This window comes from Oncorhynchus kisutch, linkage group LG26, assembly GCF_002021735.2.
Source record: "Oncorhynchus kisutch isolate 150728-3 linkage group LG26, Okis_V2, whole genome shotgun sequence".
Lineage (NCBI taxonomy): Eukaryota > Metazoa > Chordata > Actinopteri > Salmoniformes > Salmonidae > Oncorhynchus > Oncorhynchus kisutch.
Genome location: NC_034199.2, coordinates 22879139 through 22899481, shown reverse-complemented (window position 1 = coordinate 22899481; position 20343 = coordinate 22879139). Strand labels below are relative to the sequence as shown.

Below are 20343 nucleotides of genomic sequence, written 5' to 3'. Positions count from 1 at the left end.
AGTCTAGGTCCAAGAGGCTTCTAAACAGCTTCTACCCCCAAGCCATAAGACTCCTGAACATCTAATTAAATGGCTTCCCATACTATTTGCATTGCCCCCCCCCCCCACCCACCCACCCATTTTACGCTGCTGCTACTATCGGTTTATTATCTAATGCATAGTCACTTTAATAACTCTACCTACATGTACATATTACCTCGACTAACCGGTGCCCCCGCACATTGACTCTGTACCGGTACCTCGCTATTTTTATTTTACTGCTGCTCTTTAATTATTTGTTACTTTTATAGATTTTTCGGGGGTATTTTTTCTTAATACTACATTGTTGGTTAAGGGCTTGTTAGTAGGCATTTCACTGTAAGGTCTACACCTGTTGTATTTGGCGCATGTGACAAATACAATTTGATTTGATGAAAACCTTCTCCAGAACACTCAGGACCTCAAACTGGGTCGAAGGTTCAACTTCCAACAGGACAACAACCCTAAGCACACAGCCAACACAACGCAGGTGTGGATTTGTGGACAAGTCTCTGAATGTCCTTGAGTGGCCCAGCCAGAGCCCGGAATTGAACACGATCGAACATCTCTGGAGAGACGTGAAAATAGCTGTGCAGTAACGCTCCCCATCCAACCTGACAGAGCTTGAGAGGCTCTGCAGAGAAGAATGGGAGAAAATCGGCAAATACAGGCTTGGGCGGCAGGGTAGCCTAGTGGTTAGAGTGTTGGACTAGTATCTGAAAGGTTGCAAGTTCAAATCTCTGAGCTGACAAGGTACAAATCTGTCGTTCTGCCCCTGAACAGGCAGTTAACCCACTGTTCCTAGGCCATCATTGAAAATAAGAATTTGTTCTTAACTGACTTGCCTAGTAAAATAAAGGTTAAAATAAAAAATACCCAGCACTTTGGTGCTGCCAAAGGTGCTTCAACAAAGTACTGAGTAAAGGTTCTTAATACATATGTAGATGTGAGATTTCAGTGAATTTGAATGTTTTTGCTTTGTCATTATGGGGTATTGTGTGTAGATTGATGAGTGGGGGAAATTATCTCATCCATTTTAGAATAAGGCTGGAATGTAACAAAATGTGGAAAAAGTCTAAGGGTCTGAATATTTTCCAAATGCACTGTATGTGTCTCTAATATGGTCATACATTTGGCAGGAGGTTAGGAAGTGCAGCTCAGTTTCCACCTCATTTGTGGGCAGTGTGCACATAGCCTGTCTTCTCTTGAGAGCCAGGTCTGCCTACGGCGGCCTTTCTCAATAGCAAGGCTATGCTCACTGAGTCTGTACATAGTCAAAGATGTCCTTAATTTTGGGTCAGTCACAGTGGACAGGTATTCTGCCGCTGTGTACTCTCTGTTTAGGGCCACATACCATTCCAGTTTGCTCAATTTTTTTGTGTCAAGTAATGTGTCAAGTAATTATCTTTTGGTTTTCTCATGATTTGGTTGGGTCTAATTGTGCTATATTTCTGTGTCGTATCTCTCGCTCTCTTTTCCTCTCCCTTTCTCTGTGTCATCCCTCTGTCGCCCCTCTCTCTTTCTTTGTTGTCCTTCTCTCGCTCTTTCTCTCTGTCCCTCTCGCTCTTTCTCTGTCTCTGCCTCTGAACTCTCTCCCCTGTGTCTCTGAACTCTCTCCCCTGTGTCTGCCTCTCCCCTGTGTCTCTGCCACTCTTCCCCCTGTGTCTCTGAACTCTCCCCCCTGTGTCTCTGAACTCTCCCCCCTGTGTCTCTGCCTCTCTGAACTCTCTCCCCTGTGTCTCTGCCTCTCTGAACTCTCTCCCCTGTGTCTCTGCCTCTCTGAACTCTCTCCCCTGTGTCTCTGAACTCTCTCCCCTGTGTCTCTGCCTCTCTGAACTCTCTCCCCTGTGTCTCTGAACTCTCTCCCCTGTGTCTCTGCCTCTCTGAACTCTCTCCCCTGTGTCTCTGCCTCTCTGAACTCTCTCCCCTCTGTCTCTGAACTCTCTCCCCTGTGTCTCTGCCTCTCTGAACTCTCTCCCCTGTGTCTCTGAACTCTCTCCCCTGTGTCTCTGCCTCTTTGAACTCTCTCCCCTGTGTCTCTCCCTCCAATCTCCTTTTCTGTGAAGTATTGAGCTGTGGTTTTGTTGTTGGTGTTGTGTTTGGGTGTGTGCTCGCACATGTGTGTATGTGTTCGTTTGTTTGTTTGTTTGTTTCCATACATCTTCTCTCACTCTCCTCCATGTGCATCGTCTCTATAATGTAAATTAACGTTTTTTTCCCCCTTTCTCTCTCTCCCTCCCTCATTCTCCCTTCTCCAGGCTCCATAATGCGTTCTACCCCCAGGACCCAGTGTTCTCTCTTACTTTGCTCCATGTCCTTTCAGCCCCTCTCCATGGCTTGGCCAACGCATTCGTCTTTGGCCTGGACAGAGACACCTGGAGCCAGCTCAGTCCTACAGGCATACAGGTACAACCCTCACCTGAACACTTCACTTTTCGCCCTCCCATCTTGTGGTCTAATCATAAGCTTTCCTGGCCCCGTAAACACCTCTACTCTCTTGTTCAGCGGAATGGTCTGAGTAAATACTTCCTTCCAGATGTCTTTGAAAGTAATTAAATATTATTTTAACCCAGGTCTGGTGCTGAGTGGCTGTATTTCAAATCAAAGTTTATTTGTCACGTGCGCTGAATACAACAGGTGTAGACCTTACAGTGAAATGCTTACTTACAGGCCATAAACAGCAGTGCAATTTTTAAGTAAAAAATAAATATTAGTTGAACAATAGATAAGTAAAGATTTTTTTTTTTAAACAGTAAGAAGACAGTGAAAATTAACAGTAGCGAGGCTACAATCTACTCAGCCCATTTCGCTGAACAAGAGAGTAGAGGTGTTTACGGGGCCAGGAAAGCTTATGATTAGACCACAAGATGGGAGGGAGATTACAGACACACACACACACACCCTGCTGTTGTTCTTAATGGAGAGTGAGCACACCCAGAGAGAGAGAGAGGAGTCAGATGTGACCTTCAACCTAAATGTCAGTGAAGATGTGTGTATCCGCGGAGTGTGTGTGTCTGTGAGAGAGCGAGGCAAAGAGAAGGGAACAGAGATATAGACCTGATTGTGTTTGAGCAACGGTGTGTGTGTGTGTGTGTGTGTGTGTGTGTGTGTGTGTGTGTGTGTGTGTGTGTGTGTGTGTGTGTGTGTGTGTGTGTGTGTGTGTGTGTGTGTGTGTGTGTGTGTGCATGTGTGTGAGAAACAGAGAAATAGACATGAGTGTGTTTGAGCAACTGGGAGTTATGTGTGTGCGTGCGTTTGTGTATATGCTTGCTCTTTCATGACTAACAGGCAGTTGGTATTCATCATGGCATACGACTCCCACACACATCAGGTGTGAGATTGGTGGGGGGTGGCGTATCCGTAACAGCGTCAAAACATTATTCCCCTCCGCAGCAAGTCCACACTTTCATGCTCTCCTCTCTCTCTCTCTCTCTCTCTCTCTCTCTCTCTCTCTCTCTCTCTCTCTCTCTCTCTCTCTCTCTCTCTCTCTCTCTCTCACCCTCCCACTATTTGTCCTGCTGTCTCTCTCCCTCTTTCCCTCTGTCTCTCTCCCTCTTTCCCTCTGTCTCTCTCTTCCTCTCTCTCTGTCTCTCTCCCTCTGTTGCTGTCTCTCTTCCTCTGTTTCTATTATGTTATCTCATCCTCTGTTGCTGTCTCTCTTCCTCTGTTTCTATTATGTTATCTCATCCTCTGTTGCTGTCTCTCTTCCTCTGTTTCTATTATGTTATCTCATCCTCTGTCGTTCATATCTCTCCCTCTGTTTCTTTTTCTCTCTCTGTCGGTCTAATTCTCTATCTGTCATTCATATCTCTCTCCTTTGTTACGCTTTCTCTCTCTGTCTCTCCCCTCTCTCCCCCTCTGTGGCTTGCACTCTCTCTCTGTCTCTCCCCCCTCTCCCCCTCTGTGGCTTGCACTCTCTCTCTGTCTCTCCCCCCTCTCCCCCTCTGTGGCTTGCACTCTCTCTCTGTCTCTCCCCCCCTCTCTCCCTCTGTGGCTTGCACTCTCTCTCTGTCTCTCCCCCCCCCTCTCCCTCTGTGATATTGATCAGTTTTCTAACCATGCGGCTCAACTGCCTGTGGCACTACAATCAGCACACATCTCGTCTCTGCCAAATGTGTGCGTGTCTGTCTCTTTGTGTGTGTGTGTGTGTGTGTGTGTGTGTGTGTGTGTGTGTGTGTGTGTGTGTGTGTGTGTGTGTGTGTGTGTGTGTGTGTGTGTGTGTGTGTGTGTGTGTGTGTGTGTGTGTGTGTGTGTGTGTGTGTGTGTGTGTTTGTGTGTGTGTGAGAGAGAGAGACTGTTAACTGTGAATATGTGTTTCTGTGTGTGATCCTAGTTGGCGCTGCAATCTCGGCTGTGTGACAGGACGCGTATCAGGGAGTACCATCCTGGGGCGGTGCACTACACACAGGCTGAGCTGGGGGACTTCAGTGACGAGGATGATGATGACACCAACGTCCTTTTCTACTCCCCTGACATGACCCTGAAAGACAGAGGACCCTAAGAGAGAGAGAGACAGACAGACAGACAGACAGACAGACAGAGATTAATTCTGAGGGGGGATACGTAGGGAGGAAGAGAGAAGGGGAGCAAAGGAGGGATAGTGAGGGGTTTCTGTGGTAGATCTGTCAGGATCCATTATTAATCCACATCCTTTACTATTTAATAACCTCCAACTACACACACACACACACACACACACACACTATACTGCCTTTCTGTCTGACTTACACAGCATCGTAACAGAACCAGCGAAGCAGCTATAGTGCTTTAAACAGCCTTCAAACCTAATGCTACACACTAGCCTGGGTAACAGTCTGACTCTGCTTCAGTCCTAGTCAACAACTGCAGAGCTGGCTAAGGAAACAACAGGCTGTCCTGGTACCCAGGCTAGCATATCACTAGTCCCAAGGGGCTTCCTCTCCTCACCTCCTTTCCTTCATCTGCACTGATTTGAAAAGACAGGATAGGTGAAAGCAAAATGTGTGTTTAATGTTCAAAGGAGAGGAAAACAGTTAAGACTATTGACATGTACCCAGGTACTGCATAGTCACGCTTACAGGATTAATTTATCTCTCCATGTTATTTTTACATTCACATGTTTTTTGTCATTTAGCAGACGCTCTTATCCAGAGCGATTTACAGGAGAAATTAGAGTTGAGTGCCTTGCTCAAGGACACATCGACAGATTTTTCACCAAGTCGGCTTGTGGATTTGCACCAGTGACCTTTCGGTTACTGGCCCAACACTCTTAAACCTCTAGACTACCTGCTGCTTATGCTATTAGCTTGTGTTTATTATGTTATATATGGCTTCTTTTTCATACTGTATGACTACTGTTAGCAAATCCCTCCCAAGAACATGTTGCGATCACGATAATGCCCAGCATTATATGTGACTTACTGAGCTCTGAGGGTTATAATACAACGCAAGTTAAACAAGTTAGCTAGCTTACCTGAATATTCTGATATAACTTTTTATTTGTTAGAAAGATAAGCTTGAAATGGGCATGGTCTAATTGACTCGACAACCAAAACTAAGTTTAGCTTTCTTAATTAACCAGAAAATCAGTAGTTATTTCTGGTTGTTTATCAGTTAGCAGGCTAACTCATTGATCTTGCTTTGTAGTAGAAGCCTCTGTTGCTGATGCTACAGTAGCTGACCATACAGCTTCTCTAACTCAACATGCATAAAAGGCCTCCATTCAAAACAGACAGATAAATGGAGGGAGACAAAATGCAAAGAAGGGGAGGGAGTGAAGAGATATCTTAGAACAATTCATGTCCCAACGATAGCTGGGGATTTAAACCAACCAAATCCACTATTTGAACCGCTTAACTTCTATCATATCTGTTGTTGTCTTTACATATGGCTTTACTAATGTTGCTACTCTTGTAAAATGTCCATTGTTTTTTGTACTTTTATGCATCTGTATGTTGTTTTTCCATGAAATGCTGTGGTCTGCCCACAGGTTTGAGTTTGTTTGATAAACTGTTATACTGTATTTATAAGAGACAATGTACTGTATATATATATATTAGTGTATACGCTATATTTTTGTATGGATGCTTTTGACTGGAATGTGAAAAGGTTAACTTGACCCCTAAATGGTCTCCATGTCCTCCTGTTTAGGCCTCAATGGGGGTGGAAGCAGTACAATTGAACACACACACTTTCTTAAAATGTGTCTCACACACTTACACTCTTTCTTTGATGCCTGTCTCACACAAATGCATGTACACACTCACACACACACTCACACACACACACTCACACACACTCACACACACTCACACACACACACACACACACACTCACACACACTTTGACACACAGTCACCTGTCTCTTTGATGTAGCGGCTGCCACAAGGACAGTAGGAGCCTCTGACGGCCTGTCATTTACCTTCGACACTATGTCATTGGCTGACATCTAGAGAACCGCAATGTGATTAGCAGGCTATTAGAGGTGCTGTGTGGTTGACGGGCTGATGAAAAGAGAGATGTGATTTTGCTGAACATCCTGACAAGGATGTCGCTCCTTTCCCAAATCTACCCCCGTAGCCCCAGTGCACTTATGGAGAACTGGATAGCTATTAGTGAAACAGACATCTACACAAGTGCATAGGAGATATGGGGCAAGGGGTCCATTTGGGGATGTGCATATAGACCTAACACAGAATCCTATCTACACATAATTATACAGTCCCCTCTCAAACCACGTACAATCGCTGCACCAATCCTAGTTTAGACACACTTCTATTGTTCTGCTGCACTCAGTCTAATAAACAAGCAGGGTACACATTTCACAAGTGGCTGTGTTTATTCTCCTGTCACACTGTCAACCTTGTCAATCATGGATCATATATAGGGAAATATGGTAACACAACAATGTGTGTGTGTGTGTGTGCCTGCCAAATCGTGTCTCTGGGGTTGTAGAATCATGGATATGAATTATTCTGCTAACCCCATTGGCCTCTGCCATGTCTCCAAATCTGGTTAACTGGATTTTGATTTATGAAAAAGTGTCCATGGTCCTCCAGAAATCTACCCCCACCACTCCGTTTGAACGTCTCTGTAAAAATAAAAAAAACTCAAAGTGCCTGGAAATAACAATCTCATTGTCACACGGGAATAATTATTGCCACAGTATCGCTGCATGTGATGTAATTGGATACTACTGAACATTCGCAGCACACAGGCATGGCTGCACGCACTGCGTACTATAGCCTCGCCTCTCTGCCACTGAGTCACTTCTAGTAGGTCTCAGAGTAGGCCTAGTTTATAGAGAGTTTAACAGTCTGGTAGAATGTGTTTGAAAGAATGCGTGTGATAGAAATAGACAGTAGCCTATGTGGGAGAGAAAGAGACCGATCGATCGTGTGTTTGTCTGTGTGTCACAATGGGAGAGAGAGCATTAATAGCCTACATTTTTTGACTCGCACAAACTTAACTTCCCGATAGAGGCCAACTGGGAATGGTGCCTCGCTTTCTCAATTCAATTAAAATGTGCTTTATTGGCATGGAAAACAGGCTATGTTTACATTGCCAAAGCAAGCGAAAAGACAATAAACAAATGTGAAATAAGGAATCAGGAATTTAACGGTACTACTACTCTAAACTTTAGAGTAGTAGTAGTAGTAGGGGGTAAGTACCCCCCCCCCCCCTCGATATCACCAAATTATTTTCCCAAAACCTTTCCCTGCTGTCACTGTTCTTGCTGAACAAAACTTTTCCTCTGTGTCATCACAAACAATTGGTGGTAAATTGATCTCTTTTTTAAAAAAGTTGTAGATATATTCCAATTTAAGTTAGATCTATATATATTTTTTTTTAATATAAACATAAGAAAGCCTTAAGATAAATAATCCACTTGCTTTTGAGTAAGGTAGTAAGTAATATGTTGGATTAGGGTCACTTTCCTGACCAAGGTCCTTCTTCCCCTGTTTGCTCAGTTTCTCACACAAATCATCAAGGAACCTACCAGGTACAATCTGAAATCTGTAACCATGGGCACCCTCTTAGATATCACCATGACCAACCTGCCCTCTAAATACACCTCTGCTGTGTTCAACCAGGATCTCAGCGATCACTGCCTCATTTTCTGTGTGAGTACTGGGTCCGCGGTCAAACGACCACCCCTCATCACTTGGTCACGATGGCAACACCCACCCGTAGCACGCGCTCCAGAAGGTGTATCTCACTGATCATCCCTAAAGCCAACACCTCATTTGGCCTCCTTTCCTTCCAGTTCTCTGCTCCCTGTGACTGGAACGAATTGCAAAAATCGCTGAAGTTGGAGATTTTTATCTCCCTCACCAACTTCAAACATCTGCTATCTGAGCAGATAACCGATCGCTGCAGCTGTACATAGTCTATCGGAAAATAGCCCACCCAATTTACCTACCTCATCCCCATACTGTTTTTATTTATTTACTTTTCTGCTCTTTTGCACACCAGTATTTCTACCTGCACATGACCATCTGATCATTTATCACTCCAGTGTTAATCTGCTAAATTGTAATTATTCGCCTACCTCCTCATGCTTTTGCACACATTGTATATAGACTCTGTTTTATTTGTTTTCTACTGTGTTATTGACTTGTTTATTGTTTACTCCATGTGTAACTGTGTTGTTGTCTGTTCACACTGCTATGCTTTATCTTGGCCAGGTCGCAGTTGTAAATGAGAACTTGTTCTCAACTAGCCTACCTGGTTAAATAAAAAATGTAACAAAAATATCAAACGCTCCCTAAAACAGTAAAGCGAGCAGGCCTTTCTAATCGACCTGGCCTGGGTATCCTGGAAGGATATTGACCTCATCCTGTCAGTAGAAGATGCCTGGTTGCTCTACAAAAGTGCTTTCCTCTCCATCTTAAATATACATGCCCCGTTCAAAACATGTAGAACTAAGAACAGATACAGCCTTGGTTCACCCCAGACCAGACTGCCCTTGGTTCACCCCAGACCAGACTGCCCTTGGTTCACCCCAGACCAGACTGCCCTTGGTTCACCCCAGACCAGACTGCCCTTGGTTCACCCCAGACCAGACTGCCCTTGGTTCACCCCAGACCAGACTGCCCTTGGTTCACCCCAGACCAGACTGCCCTTGGTTCACCCCAGACTTGACTGCCCTTGACCAGCACAAAAACATCCTGTGGCGTTCTGCATTAGCATCGAATAGTCCCCGAGATATGCAACTTTTCAGGGAAGTCAGGAACCAATATACTCAGTCAATTAGGAAAGCTAAGGCTAGCCTTTTCAAACAAAAATGTGCTTCCTGTAGCACTAATTTCAAAAAGTTTTTGGACACTGTAAAGTCCATGGAGAATAAGAGCACCTCCTCCCAGCTGCCCACTGCACTGAGGATAGGAAACACTGTCACCACCGATAAATCTAGGATAATCGATCATTTCAAGAAGCATTTTTCCACAGCTGGCCATGCTTTCCACCTGGCTACCCCTACCCTGGCTAACATCTCAGCACCCCCTGCAGCAACTTGCCCAACCCCCCCGCCACCCCTCGTCTCCTTCACCCAAATCCAGACAGCTGATGTTCTGAAAGAGCTGCAAAATCTTGATGCCTACAAATCAGCTGGGCTAGGCAATCTGGACCCTCTCTTTCAAAAATGATCCGCTGAAATTGTTGCAACTCTTATTACTAGCCTATTCAACCTCTCGTGTCGTCTGAGATCCCCAAAGATTGGAAAGCTGCCGCAGTCATCCCCCTCTTCAAAGGGGGAGACACTCTAGACCCAAACTGTTGTAGACCTATATCCATCCTGCCCTGCCTTTCAAAAATCTTTGAAAGCCAAGTTAATAAACAGATCACCAACCATTTCGAATACCACCGTACCTTCTCCACTATGCAATCTGGTTTCCGATCTGGTCATGGGTGCACCTCAGCCACTCTCAAGGTCCTAAACGATATCATTACCGCCATCGATAAAAGACAGTACGTGCAGCCGTCTTCATCGACCTGGCCAAGGCTTTCGACTCTGTCAATTACCGCATTCTTATCGGCAGACTCAACAGCCTTGGCTTCTCTAATGACTGCCTCGCTTAGTTCACCAACTACCTCTCAGATAAAGTTCAGTGTGTCAAATTGGAGAACCTGTTGTCCTGACCTCTGGCAGTCTCTATGGGGGTGCCACAGGGTTCAAATCTCGGGCTGACTCTTTTCTCTGTATATATCAATGATGTCCCTCTAGCTGCTGGTGATTTCCTGATCCACCTCTACGCAGACAACACCATTCTGTATATTTCTTTTCCCTTCTTTGGACACTGCTAACAAACCTTCAAATCAGCTTCAACGCCATACAACACTCCTTCTTTGGCCTCCAACTGCTTTAGATGCTAGTAAAACTTATTGCATGCTCTTCAACCGACTGCTGCCCGCACCCTCCTGCCCGACTAGCATCACTACTCTGGACGGTTCTGACCTAGATTATGTGGACAACTACAAATACCTAGGTGTTTGGTTAGACTGTAAACTCTCCTTCCAGACTCACATTAAGCATCTCCAATCCAAAAATAAATCTAGAATCGGCTTCCTATTTTGCAACAAAGCCTCCTTCACTCATGCCGCAAAACATACCCTTGTAAAACTGACTATCCTACTGATCCCTGACTTTGGCGATGTCATTCACAAAATAGCCTCGCCTTTTCTCAGTAACACCTACCCGTAGCACGCACTCCAGCAGGTACATTGCACTGGTCATCCCCAAAGCCAACACTTCCTTTGGCTGCCTTTCCTTCCAGTTCTCTGCTGACAATGACTGGAACAAATTGCACAAATCTCTGAAGCTGGAGTCTTATATCTCCCTCTCTAACTTTAAGCATCAGCTGTCTGAGCAGCTTACCGATCACTGTACCTGTACACAGCCAATCTGTAAATAGCACACCCAACTACCTCATCCCCATATTGTTACTTACCCTCTTGCTCTATTGCACCCCAGTATCTCTACTTGCACATCATCATCGGCACATCTATCACTCCAGTATGAATGCTAAATACCTCCCTACTCTTCTACATTTGCACACACTGTACATAGATTTTTCTGTGTTTATTTACTTTTGTTTTATTGACTGTACGTTTGTTTATGTGTAACTCTGTGTTGTTGTTTTTGTTGCACTGCTTTGCTTTATCTTGGCCAGGTCTCAGTTGTAAATGAGGACTTGTTCTCAACTGGCCTACCTGGTTAAATAAAGGGTGAAACACATTATTATAGTAATTGGCCAGGTACCACCTCAGGGGAAGAAGGGCCTTGGTCAGGAAAGTGATTCCAATCGTTCCAAACTTCTTCCATTTAAGAATGATGGAGGCCACTCTGTACTTGGGGGATATTCAATGCTGCAGAAATGTTTTGTTACCCTTCCCCAGATCTGTGTGTGCCTTTCCAAATCATGTACAATCAATTGAATTTACCTCAGGTGGACTCCAAAAATAATCAATGGAAAGAATTTCGAGTCTCATGGAAAATGGTCTGAATACGTATGTAAAAAATGTATTTCTGTTTTTATATTTAATACTGAAACAACCCTGAGTTTATAAGCATGGAAATTGACTCTGCCGCTTGAGCATGCAGTCGATAATGCGATAGTGTGTGTGCTTGGCCGGTGAGCGCGTTCCTGTAAGACGTAGAGCCGCACGAGGACGCGCTCTTTGAAAGGAGGGAGTAGTGTAACGACCCTGGGTTTATAAGCACAGAAATCGACTGCCGCTTGAGCATGCTTTTGCGGCACAGTCGTCAGCGCGCTGGACTTCGAGCTAGAAGGTTGAGGGTTCGAGACCTGCTCCCTGCTGTTTTCGCTTTGTCATTATGGTGTATTGTGTATAGATTGAGGAAGTGTTTTTATTGTCTCCATTTTAAAGTAAGGTTGTAACGTAACAAAATGTGAAAAAGTCAAGTGGTCTAAATACTTTCCAAATGCACTGTAGGCTAACTTAATGATTTCCCTCTAGCGTAAATATTTTTAGGCCTATTCTCTTGCACGAGTTGCTTCTGCCCCACACTGGGAACTGCTCGGCAAACTGCCCTATAATGGGGCCTATGCGGTTTTAACTAGGGGGTTCCCTCATCGGGGAGTTCCCAGCCTTCTTTCCACTCTTGGTTCAACTGCCTGTCAGTGTCAGAGTTGGTTGGTTGATTGATAATACAATGACGAACAACGTGCAGATCGAGATAATTAGATTTATATAAATCAATCCCCCTTCGCTCGCTCGCCTGGCTGGTGCTTGTGAGGGCTGCACAAGCTGGGTGAGGAACTGCATGAAATGTCTTTTTTTGTCTAATTACACCCCCCCCCTCGTCTCTCTCTCACACACGTACTCAAACAAACACTCAAACACACACAGCACAGGCTACTTTGTTTGCTTGTGGTGTGTGTGAGTAGTGAGTGGGTGGGTGTTTGTGTGTGTGTGTATAGCCTATCTCTGTGCTGCATTTGCACAGCACTCACTAATTCCTATACCATGGATATGATTATGGCTGTATTATGTTGTCTTGGGGTAAAACACCCCCCAGGGTAAAACACCCCCCTCCTGTAATTCTCACAGAAACCACTTGGTCACACTTTTTATTTGAACACTTGCTCAACTAAAAATGTAATCTCTCATCTCAATTTAAGTCAATCCAACAAAACAATGTTGAGCTAAATGTATCTAATATTTTATCATTTAGAAAAAGTTATATAATCTAATGAAATTAGATTTATAACATTTTTTTTTATAAACCAGTAGGGAAGCCTTAAGATAAATAATCAAAAAAATGCCCCCAGGGCAATACAATGCAAGTCAATGGTACTCTATACAGTGCCTTCAGAAAGTATTCACACCCATGGTGTGGTACAGCCTGAGTTTAAAATCGATTACATTTAGATGTTGTGTCACTGATCTACACACAATATTCCATAATGTCAAAGTGGAATTATATATATATATATATATATATACAGTGGGGAGAACAAGTATTTGATACACTGCCGATTTTGCAGGTTTTCCTACTTTCAAAGCATGTAGAGGTCTGTAATTTTTATCATAGGTACACTTCAACTGTGGGAGACAGAATCTAAAACAAATATCCAGAAAATCACATTGTATGATTTTTAAGTAATTAATTTGCATTTTATTGCATGACATTAGTATTTGATCACTTACCAACCAGTAATAATTCCGGTTCTCACAGACCTGTTAGTTTTTCTTTAAGAATCCCTCCTGTTCTCCACTCATTACCTATATTAACTGCACCTGTTTGAACTCGTTACCTGTATAAAAGACACCTGTCCACACACTCAATCAAACAGACACCAACCTCTCCACAATGGCCAAGACCAGAGAGCTGTGTAAGTACATCATGGCTAAAATTGTAGAACTGCACAAGGCTGGGATGGGCTACAAGACAATAGGCAAGCAGCTTGGTGAGAAGGCAACAACTGTTGGTGCAATTATTAGAAAATGGAAGAAGTTCAAGATGACGGTCAATCACCCTCGGTCTGGGGCTCCATGCAAGATCTCACCTTGTGGTGTATCAATGATCATGAGGAAGGTGGGGGATCAGCCCAGAACTACATTGCAGAACCTGGTCAATGACCTGAAGAGAGCTGGGACCACAGTCTCAAAGAAAACCATTAGTAACACACTACGCTGTCATGGATTAAAATCCTGCAGCGCACGCAAGGTCCCCCTGCTCAAGCCAGCGCATGTCCAGGCCCATCTGACGTTTGCCAATGACCATCTGGATGATCCAGAGGAGGAATGGGAGAAGGTCATGTGGTCTGATGAGACAAAAATAGAGCGTTTTGGTCTAAACTCCACTCGCCGTGTTTGGAGGAAGAAGAAGGATGAGTACAACCCCAAGAACACCATCCCAACCATGAAGCATGGAGGTGGAAACATCATTCTTTTGGGATGCTTTTCTGCAAAGGGGACAGGACGACTGCACCGTATTGAGGGGAGGATGGATGAGACATGTATCGCGAGATCTTGGCCAACAACCTCCTTCCCTCAGTAAGAGCATTGAAGATGGGTTGTGGCTGGGTCTTCCAGCATGACAATGACCCGAAACACACAGCCAGGGCAACTAAGGAGTGGCTCCGTAAGAAGCATCTCAAGGTCCTGGAGTGGCCTAGCCAATCTCCAGACCTGAACCCAATAGAACATCTTTGGAGGGAGCTGAAAGTCCGTATTGCCCTGCGACAGCCCCGAAACCTGAAGGATCTGGAGAAGGTCTGTATGGAGGAGTGGGCCAAAATCCCTGCTGCAGTGTGTGCAAACCTGGTCAAGAACTACAGGAAACATATGATCTCTGTAATTGCAAACTTAGGTTTCTGTACCAAATATTAAGTTCTGCTTTTCTGATGTATCAAATACTTATGTCATGCAATAAAATGCAAATTAATTACTTAAAAATCATACAATGTGATTTTCTGGATTTTTATTTTAGATTCCGTCTCTCACAGTTGAAGTGTACCTATGATAAAAATGACAGACCTCTACATGCTTTGTAAGTAGGAAAACCTGCAAAATCGACAGTGTATCAAATACTTGTTCTCCCCACTGGATTGTGTTTCAAAACATCCAGTCACTACAAAGATACAGACTCCTTCCTAACTCAGTTGACGGAGAGGAAGGAAACCTCTCAGGGATTTCACCATGAGACCAATGGTGATTTTAAACCATTTACAGAGTTTTATGGCTGTGATAGGAGGAAACGGAGGATCTATCAACATAATTGTAGTTACACCACAATACTAACCTAAATGACAGAGTAATAAGAAGGAAGCCTGTACAGAAGAAAAATATTCAAAAACATCCATCCTGTTTGCAATAAGGGACAAAAATAAAACTGCAAAAAATGTGGCAAAGAAATAACTTAATATCCTGAATACAAAGTGTTATGTTTGGGGCAAATCAAACACAACACATCACTGAGTACCACTCTTCATATTTTCAAACGTGGTGGTGGCGGAATCATGTTATGGGTATACTTGTCATCGGCAAGGACTAGGTAGTATTTAGGATAAAAATAAACAGAATAGAGCTATGCACATGCAAAATCCTAGAGGAAAACCTGTTTCAGTCTGCTTTCCAACAGACACTGGGAGACAAATTCACTTTTCAGCAGGACAATAACCTAAAAACACAGGGCCAAATATACACTGGAGTTGCTTACTAAGATGCCATTGAATGTTCAGTAGTGGCCTAGTTACAGTTTTGACTTAAATCGGCTTGAAAATCTATGGCAAGACTTGAAAATGGCTGTCTAGCAATGATCAACAACCAACTTGACAGAGCTTGAAGAGTACTAAAAAGAAAAATGGGCAATTATTGTACAATCCAGGTTTGCAAAGCTCTTAAGAGACTTACCCAGAAAGACTTAAAGCTGTAATCGCTGCCAATGGGGATTTTAACATATTGATTCAGGGGGTTGAATACTTATCTAAACAAATTATATTAGTGTTTTATTTTCCATCAACAAAAAAAGGCAAATAAATACATTTTAATCCCACAAAATGTTGAAAAAGTCAAGGGTGCTGAATACTTTCTGAAGGCACTGTATCAGCATTTTCCAAATCATGTCCAAATAATCTATAAGTAATTTAATTGATTTACATCATCCATTTTTTGATACTTTAGGAAGATTTGGACAGGAAGTGCACAAATGAAAATAGGTACCTTAATAAATGAAAACCTTTTAATAGTGAGGTGTGCAATGCCATTTGGTTTCGATATTTGACTTATTTAATTAAAATAAGATACCTAGACTGTAGCTTATAAGAGTCAATTACTGTAAAATGTCTAGATGAAACGCATAACATTTATTTTAACACAGTTTCAGGAGGCATTTTTTTGGGGGGGGGCATAACGCCCCCTTTCTAAAGTTTCTGTTTTTATCAAATAACATAAAATAATAATTCAGCCCTTCAACATGTGTTTTCGTAAGGATAGCAAGTATGCACGTATCTACTGAACGTTGCGTTTTCCCCCAACATGCCCTAACGTGCCTCGTCTGGTCTTGTCTTGTGCTCTACAGGCTCTATATGAGAGCCATTTAATTCCCAAATGCCGTAAAACGAGCCCCCAACCACACACACACACAGTCTATGTTTCCCTCGTCTGCCGACCGCCGTCACCGCCCCAGATACCAGCTGCCGCCTCTCGAGCCGCGGACATTTATCTGCTGCGGTGGAGCCTGAACGGAAAGGAGAGCGAGGGAATGAGAGAGGGGGGAGGAAGGGAGGAGGAGAAGTGGAAATGAACCAGCGAGAGGGAAGATGGAAGGGCGGAGATGAGAGCTCCGTTATGGAATCGTACTCCGTTTTTCCGTCTCGAGCGCCTCTCTCTCTCTCTCTCAATTCAGTTAAATTCAAATGGGCTTTATTCGAATCGGAAACACGTGTTTACATTGCCAAAGCAAGTGAAATAAACAAAAGTGAGATGACTCAAAGCAACATCAACAAAAAAATATCGCACTATCATGCCTTCTCTACTGCCATGGCTAATCGCAGTAGCACGGGAAGGGAGTGAAGCGCCGGAGGCCTCTCGGAGCTCGGTAGCGCCAATGTGTTTATGAGCGTGTTTGTGTGTGTGTTTATTTGAAAGAGAGAGAGAGGTGGAAACTGAGATGCACTTCCTAACCTCCTGCCAAATGTATGACCATATTTCCCTCGGATAACCCAGACCCACAAATAATTAGAAAACAAATCCAATTTTGATAAACTCCCATATCTATTGGGTGAAATACCACAGTGTGCAATCACAGCAGCAAGATTTGTGACCTGTTGCCACAAGAAAAGGGCAACCAGTGAAAAACAAACACCTTTCTAAATACAACCTATAGTTATGTTTATGTTCTCTTTTGTACACCATTACAACACTGTATATAGACATATGACATTTGAAATGTCTTTATTCTTTTGGAAGTTTTGTGAATGTAATGTTTCCTGTTAATTTTTATTGTTTATTTGACTTTTGTTTATGATCTATTTCACTTGATTTGGAGTGTGCGCAGCCTGACAGCTCAGACAGAGTGGAGAGAGAGGCGGAATAAGGGGGGGGGGGGGGGGTTACGAGCGGAACTCGACAGAGCTCTCCCGGAGGGAGGGAGGGAGGGAGGGGGGCGAGCTTCGCTGAGCTATCAAAGGCTAGTGGTCTGCTCAGAATGCTTGGAAGCCAGGCTAATCTTTTTTGTCTTTTGACATTTTTAGGGAACCCTGCTAATTGTAGGTTATTTGATTACAGACCATTTTAATTTCAGCCCAATACAGCTCGTTTTCTACATATTTTATATGCCCACACCTGGTGTTGCAGGTCTAAATCAGTCCCTGATTTGAAGGGAACAATGAAAAATGCAGTGGAACTGGCTTCAAGTTCCAGAGTTGAGTTTTATAGGGGTCTATATCCTCGGCCCTTAACGATTTTCTTGTTTCGCGTTTCTCTTTGTATCACTGATCAGCCTTGGCACGGGGCCATGCGTGCCCGACTGTGCTGGTCTGTAATTATCCCTGGTGAGGCTGCGCTAACGCAGCGTGGCGCGCCTGTGGGGAACCGGTTAGCCCGGCACGGGGGGGAGGGCTGTTGCGTACGTGCGCGTGTGTGGATTGTGATAAGGAATCCGTAACGATCTCAAGGTGGATTCCCGATTATTAGTGAGGGCGCAGTATGAGTGTAAGAGAGGTGTCCGTGTGTTAGAAAGTGTGTGTGCGTGTGCTAAAGAAAAATAGTAGGGTTTGTCTGAGTAAGTGTATATTATAAAAGTGTGTGTGTCTGTCCATATGTGGATTGCGGTAAGCGATCCATAACGATCTGCAGGTGGATTGTGCTGATTAGGACCGGCTGCTGCTAGCTGAGCTGCGTGCAAAGAGCTTCCTGAAACCTGAGCCTGAGGTGTGCGTGTGGCATTTGTGTGTTAGTGAGATATTGTGCGTGACACTGTGCTAGTTTGCATGTTGGCCGCCCTAACCGAATGTGTTTGTGTGTGTGTGTGTGTGTGTGTGTGGGGGGGGGGGTTCTGTACAAAATGTGTGTGTGTGTGCCAGCAGTGTGTTTGCCTGTGTGTCTGCTGTGTGCGATTGCCAGTAATGTGTGTGCTTCTCTAACTGTTTCCATGGGGCTTTGTGTGTGTGTATGTCAGCGTTGCTCCAGTGTCTGATTGCAGCAGCAGATGGCTGGATCACTGTGACCTCCCAGAGTGCTGCTCCTACACTGGGGTGTGTGTGAGCATTCACTGTTTTGGTTTACTGACACACACATGCACAAACACAAACTCTGAGCTCTGACTGTTTCACATAAATATACAGGGGCAACTACAACTACCTCACACACAATCAAACTTACATTAGCACAAAGTCACACATCCACATGGATGCACACACGCGCAGAGCACTGACTGTTTTACCACAAAGATTCATTCAATGGCTTTCAGCCTTGAAAGGTTTGCCTGTTTTTCTCAGAGCTCAGTTGACGTGTGTGCTCTTACATTTGAAAGAGAGGGTGAGAGATAGATGGTGTCAGTGGTCTGATTGGAGCTCTGATGTAGGACTGGCCCGTGACTCCGCGTATGGTGGCTGTGTGAGCATGCTCCAGAGGGCCAATGCGGAGCTGAAAGGGGACGTGTGCATTCATGCATCCGAGCTTTGACCTTCTAGACCAGGCCAGTGACAACACTACCAGCCTTTGTCAGATGGACACTCCATCAGGTGGCCTTTTCCTGGTTGCACTTAAGTAGATCGATAACTATCACTAAAAGTCTGAAATATTCCATTTGTTATATGTTTATGACAATATTAGGACATTTTCCCCTACTATAAAAGGTTGTTTTTCCTTGCCATGTCACAAGGCTCAGAGGGTTTGGTTGAATGCAAAATGACACATTTCAGTTCTCTGAAAGAAAATAGACAAAGTATTCTTCACGACCTGAGTTTAGTGTGAACCGTTTTCATATTTTTTAAATAGCAACAAAACCTGTTTTTGATCTGTGTATCTCTATCACTCCCTTCCCTGATTCACCTTCCATACCCTCACTACTACAGCAACCCTTCCCCAGCCCAGGCTTTTCAGGATTTGCCACCCACTCTCATGCTAATAGCGCGCGTGTGTGTGTGTGCAAATCCCTTGGGGCCGACGGCTCTCTGATTTCAGAGCAGAATAATGCAGCACTCAGCCCCTCTTTCATCTCCTCTCATTCTGCATTCTCTCTTTCTTCCTCTCTCTTTTCTCTTTCTCTGTCTGTCTTATCTGGTTCCCTCTCTCCTGTCCCTGCCTCTGCTTCTCTCTCTGACTTCAGTGGGCTAGTTTTAGGAAAATTCTCACCTGACAGTTTGCCTTCAAGGACTAATTTGTATGTTTTTTCAATGCGTGTGTTTGAGAGAGAGTGTATGTGCCAGGCACTGCTTTTTCAGCTCCTACTCTCAGCAGCTGCATAAAATGCACCCAGAACTTCCCCTGCCAACTCTCCTCCCTGGCCTCTTCTCCCCTCCCACCTCCCTAACCCTCCCTCTCTCTCGCTCTCCCTCACACACCCACACACTCCAAGAACACACACACCACACCTCCAGCTAGGCTGGATATCCCTAGTCTCCTCCTCTTACACACAGACCTAACAGATTCATCTCAGCCTTGAGCAACCAACAGAACGTCTGCCTTCCCACTTCCTCTTTCTGGGTCTGTCTCTCTCCCTCCCCTCCTTTCTCTCTTTCTGGGTCACTCTCTCATCCTCTCTTCCTCATCACACTTCTCACTCACTGCCTGGCATGACTTTGCAACATGCAATATTGAACCCAAATATGTACAGAGAAAGATAGATATGCTGTAAAACCAGTGTCCTTGGCCATCCCCTGTCAATATGTTTGGATGGTGTGACATATTTGAATTGTGAGACAATGTTTGGGTAATTGTGTAAAGCTGGTACTCGGGAAGTCTGCCCATCTAGTTCACTGTGTGTGACAGCACAGTGTTTACTGTCTTGATAGCCAAGGTGTCAGACACACACACACACACACTATCAACATAGGCCCCTGAGGGTCTGAGGTGTGGAGGCTTTACATTGGATGCTTTGCTTCAAGTTCTAGAATAAACGGCCCTTCATTGAACTTGGACGAGCAGGTTCTCTCCCTCCCTTATTTTTTCCACTTCCCTCTCTCTGTCATAATCCTACTTTACCTCTTCACTTTCCTTATCCAACACTCTCTCGCTCTCTCTGCCTGAGCCTCCCGTTAAGCTACGGCGTCATCCCCCAGTCAATTTCTACCCTTCATTTTTTTTTTTCCCTTTTACCGTTCACTGCCACCCTCCCCCTCTTCTCGCTAGTGTTTTGTTTTACACGCCCGCCCC

General features: G+C 44.3%; 1 protein-coding gene across 2 annotated transcripts in view; it reads left to right on the top strand.

The window, feature by feature from the left end:
* The window catches only part of si:dkey-100n23.5 (cyclic AMP receptor-like protein A), a 97990-nt gene extending 91169 nt beyond the window's left edge, over positions 1 to 6821 (top strand). For both annotated transcript variants that reach the window (XM_031806269.1, XM_031806270.1), the window contains exons 12-13: positions 2277 to 2424; positions 4352 to 6821. In XM_031806269.1, coding sequence (XP_031662129.1) covers positions 2277 to 2424; positions 4352 to 4519 — 316 coding nt within the window. In that variant the 3' untranslated portion in view covers positions 4520 to 6821. The remainder of the gene's footprint in view (positions 1 to 2276; positions 2425 to 4351) is intronic.
* Positions 6822 to 20343: the final 13522 nt, after the last annotated feature.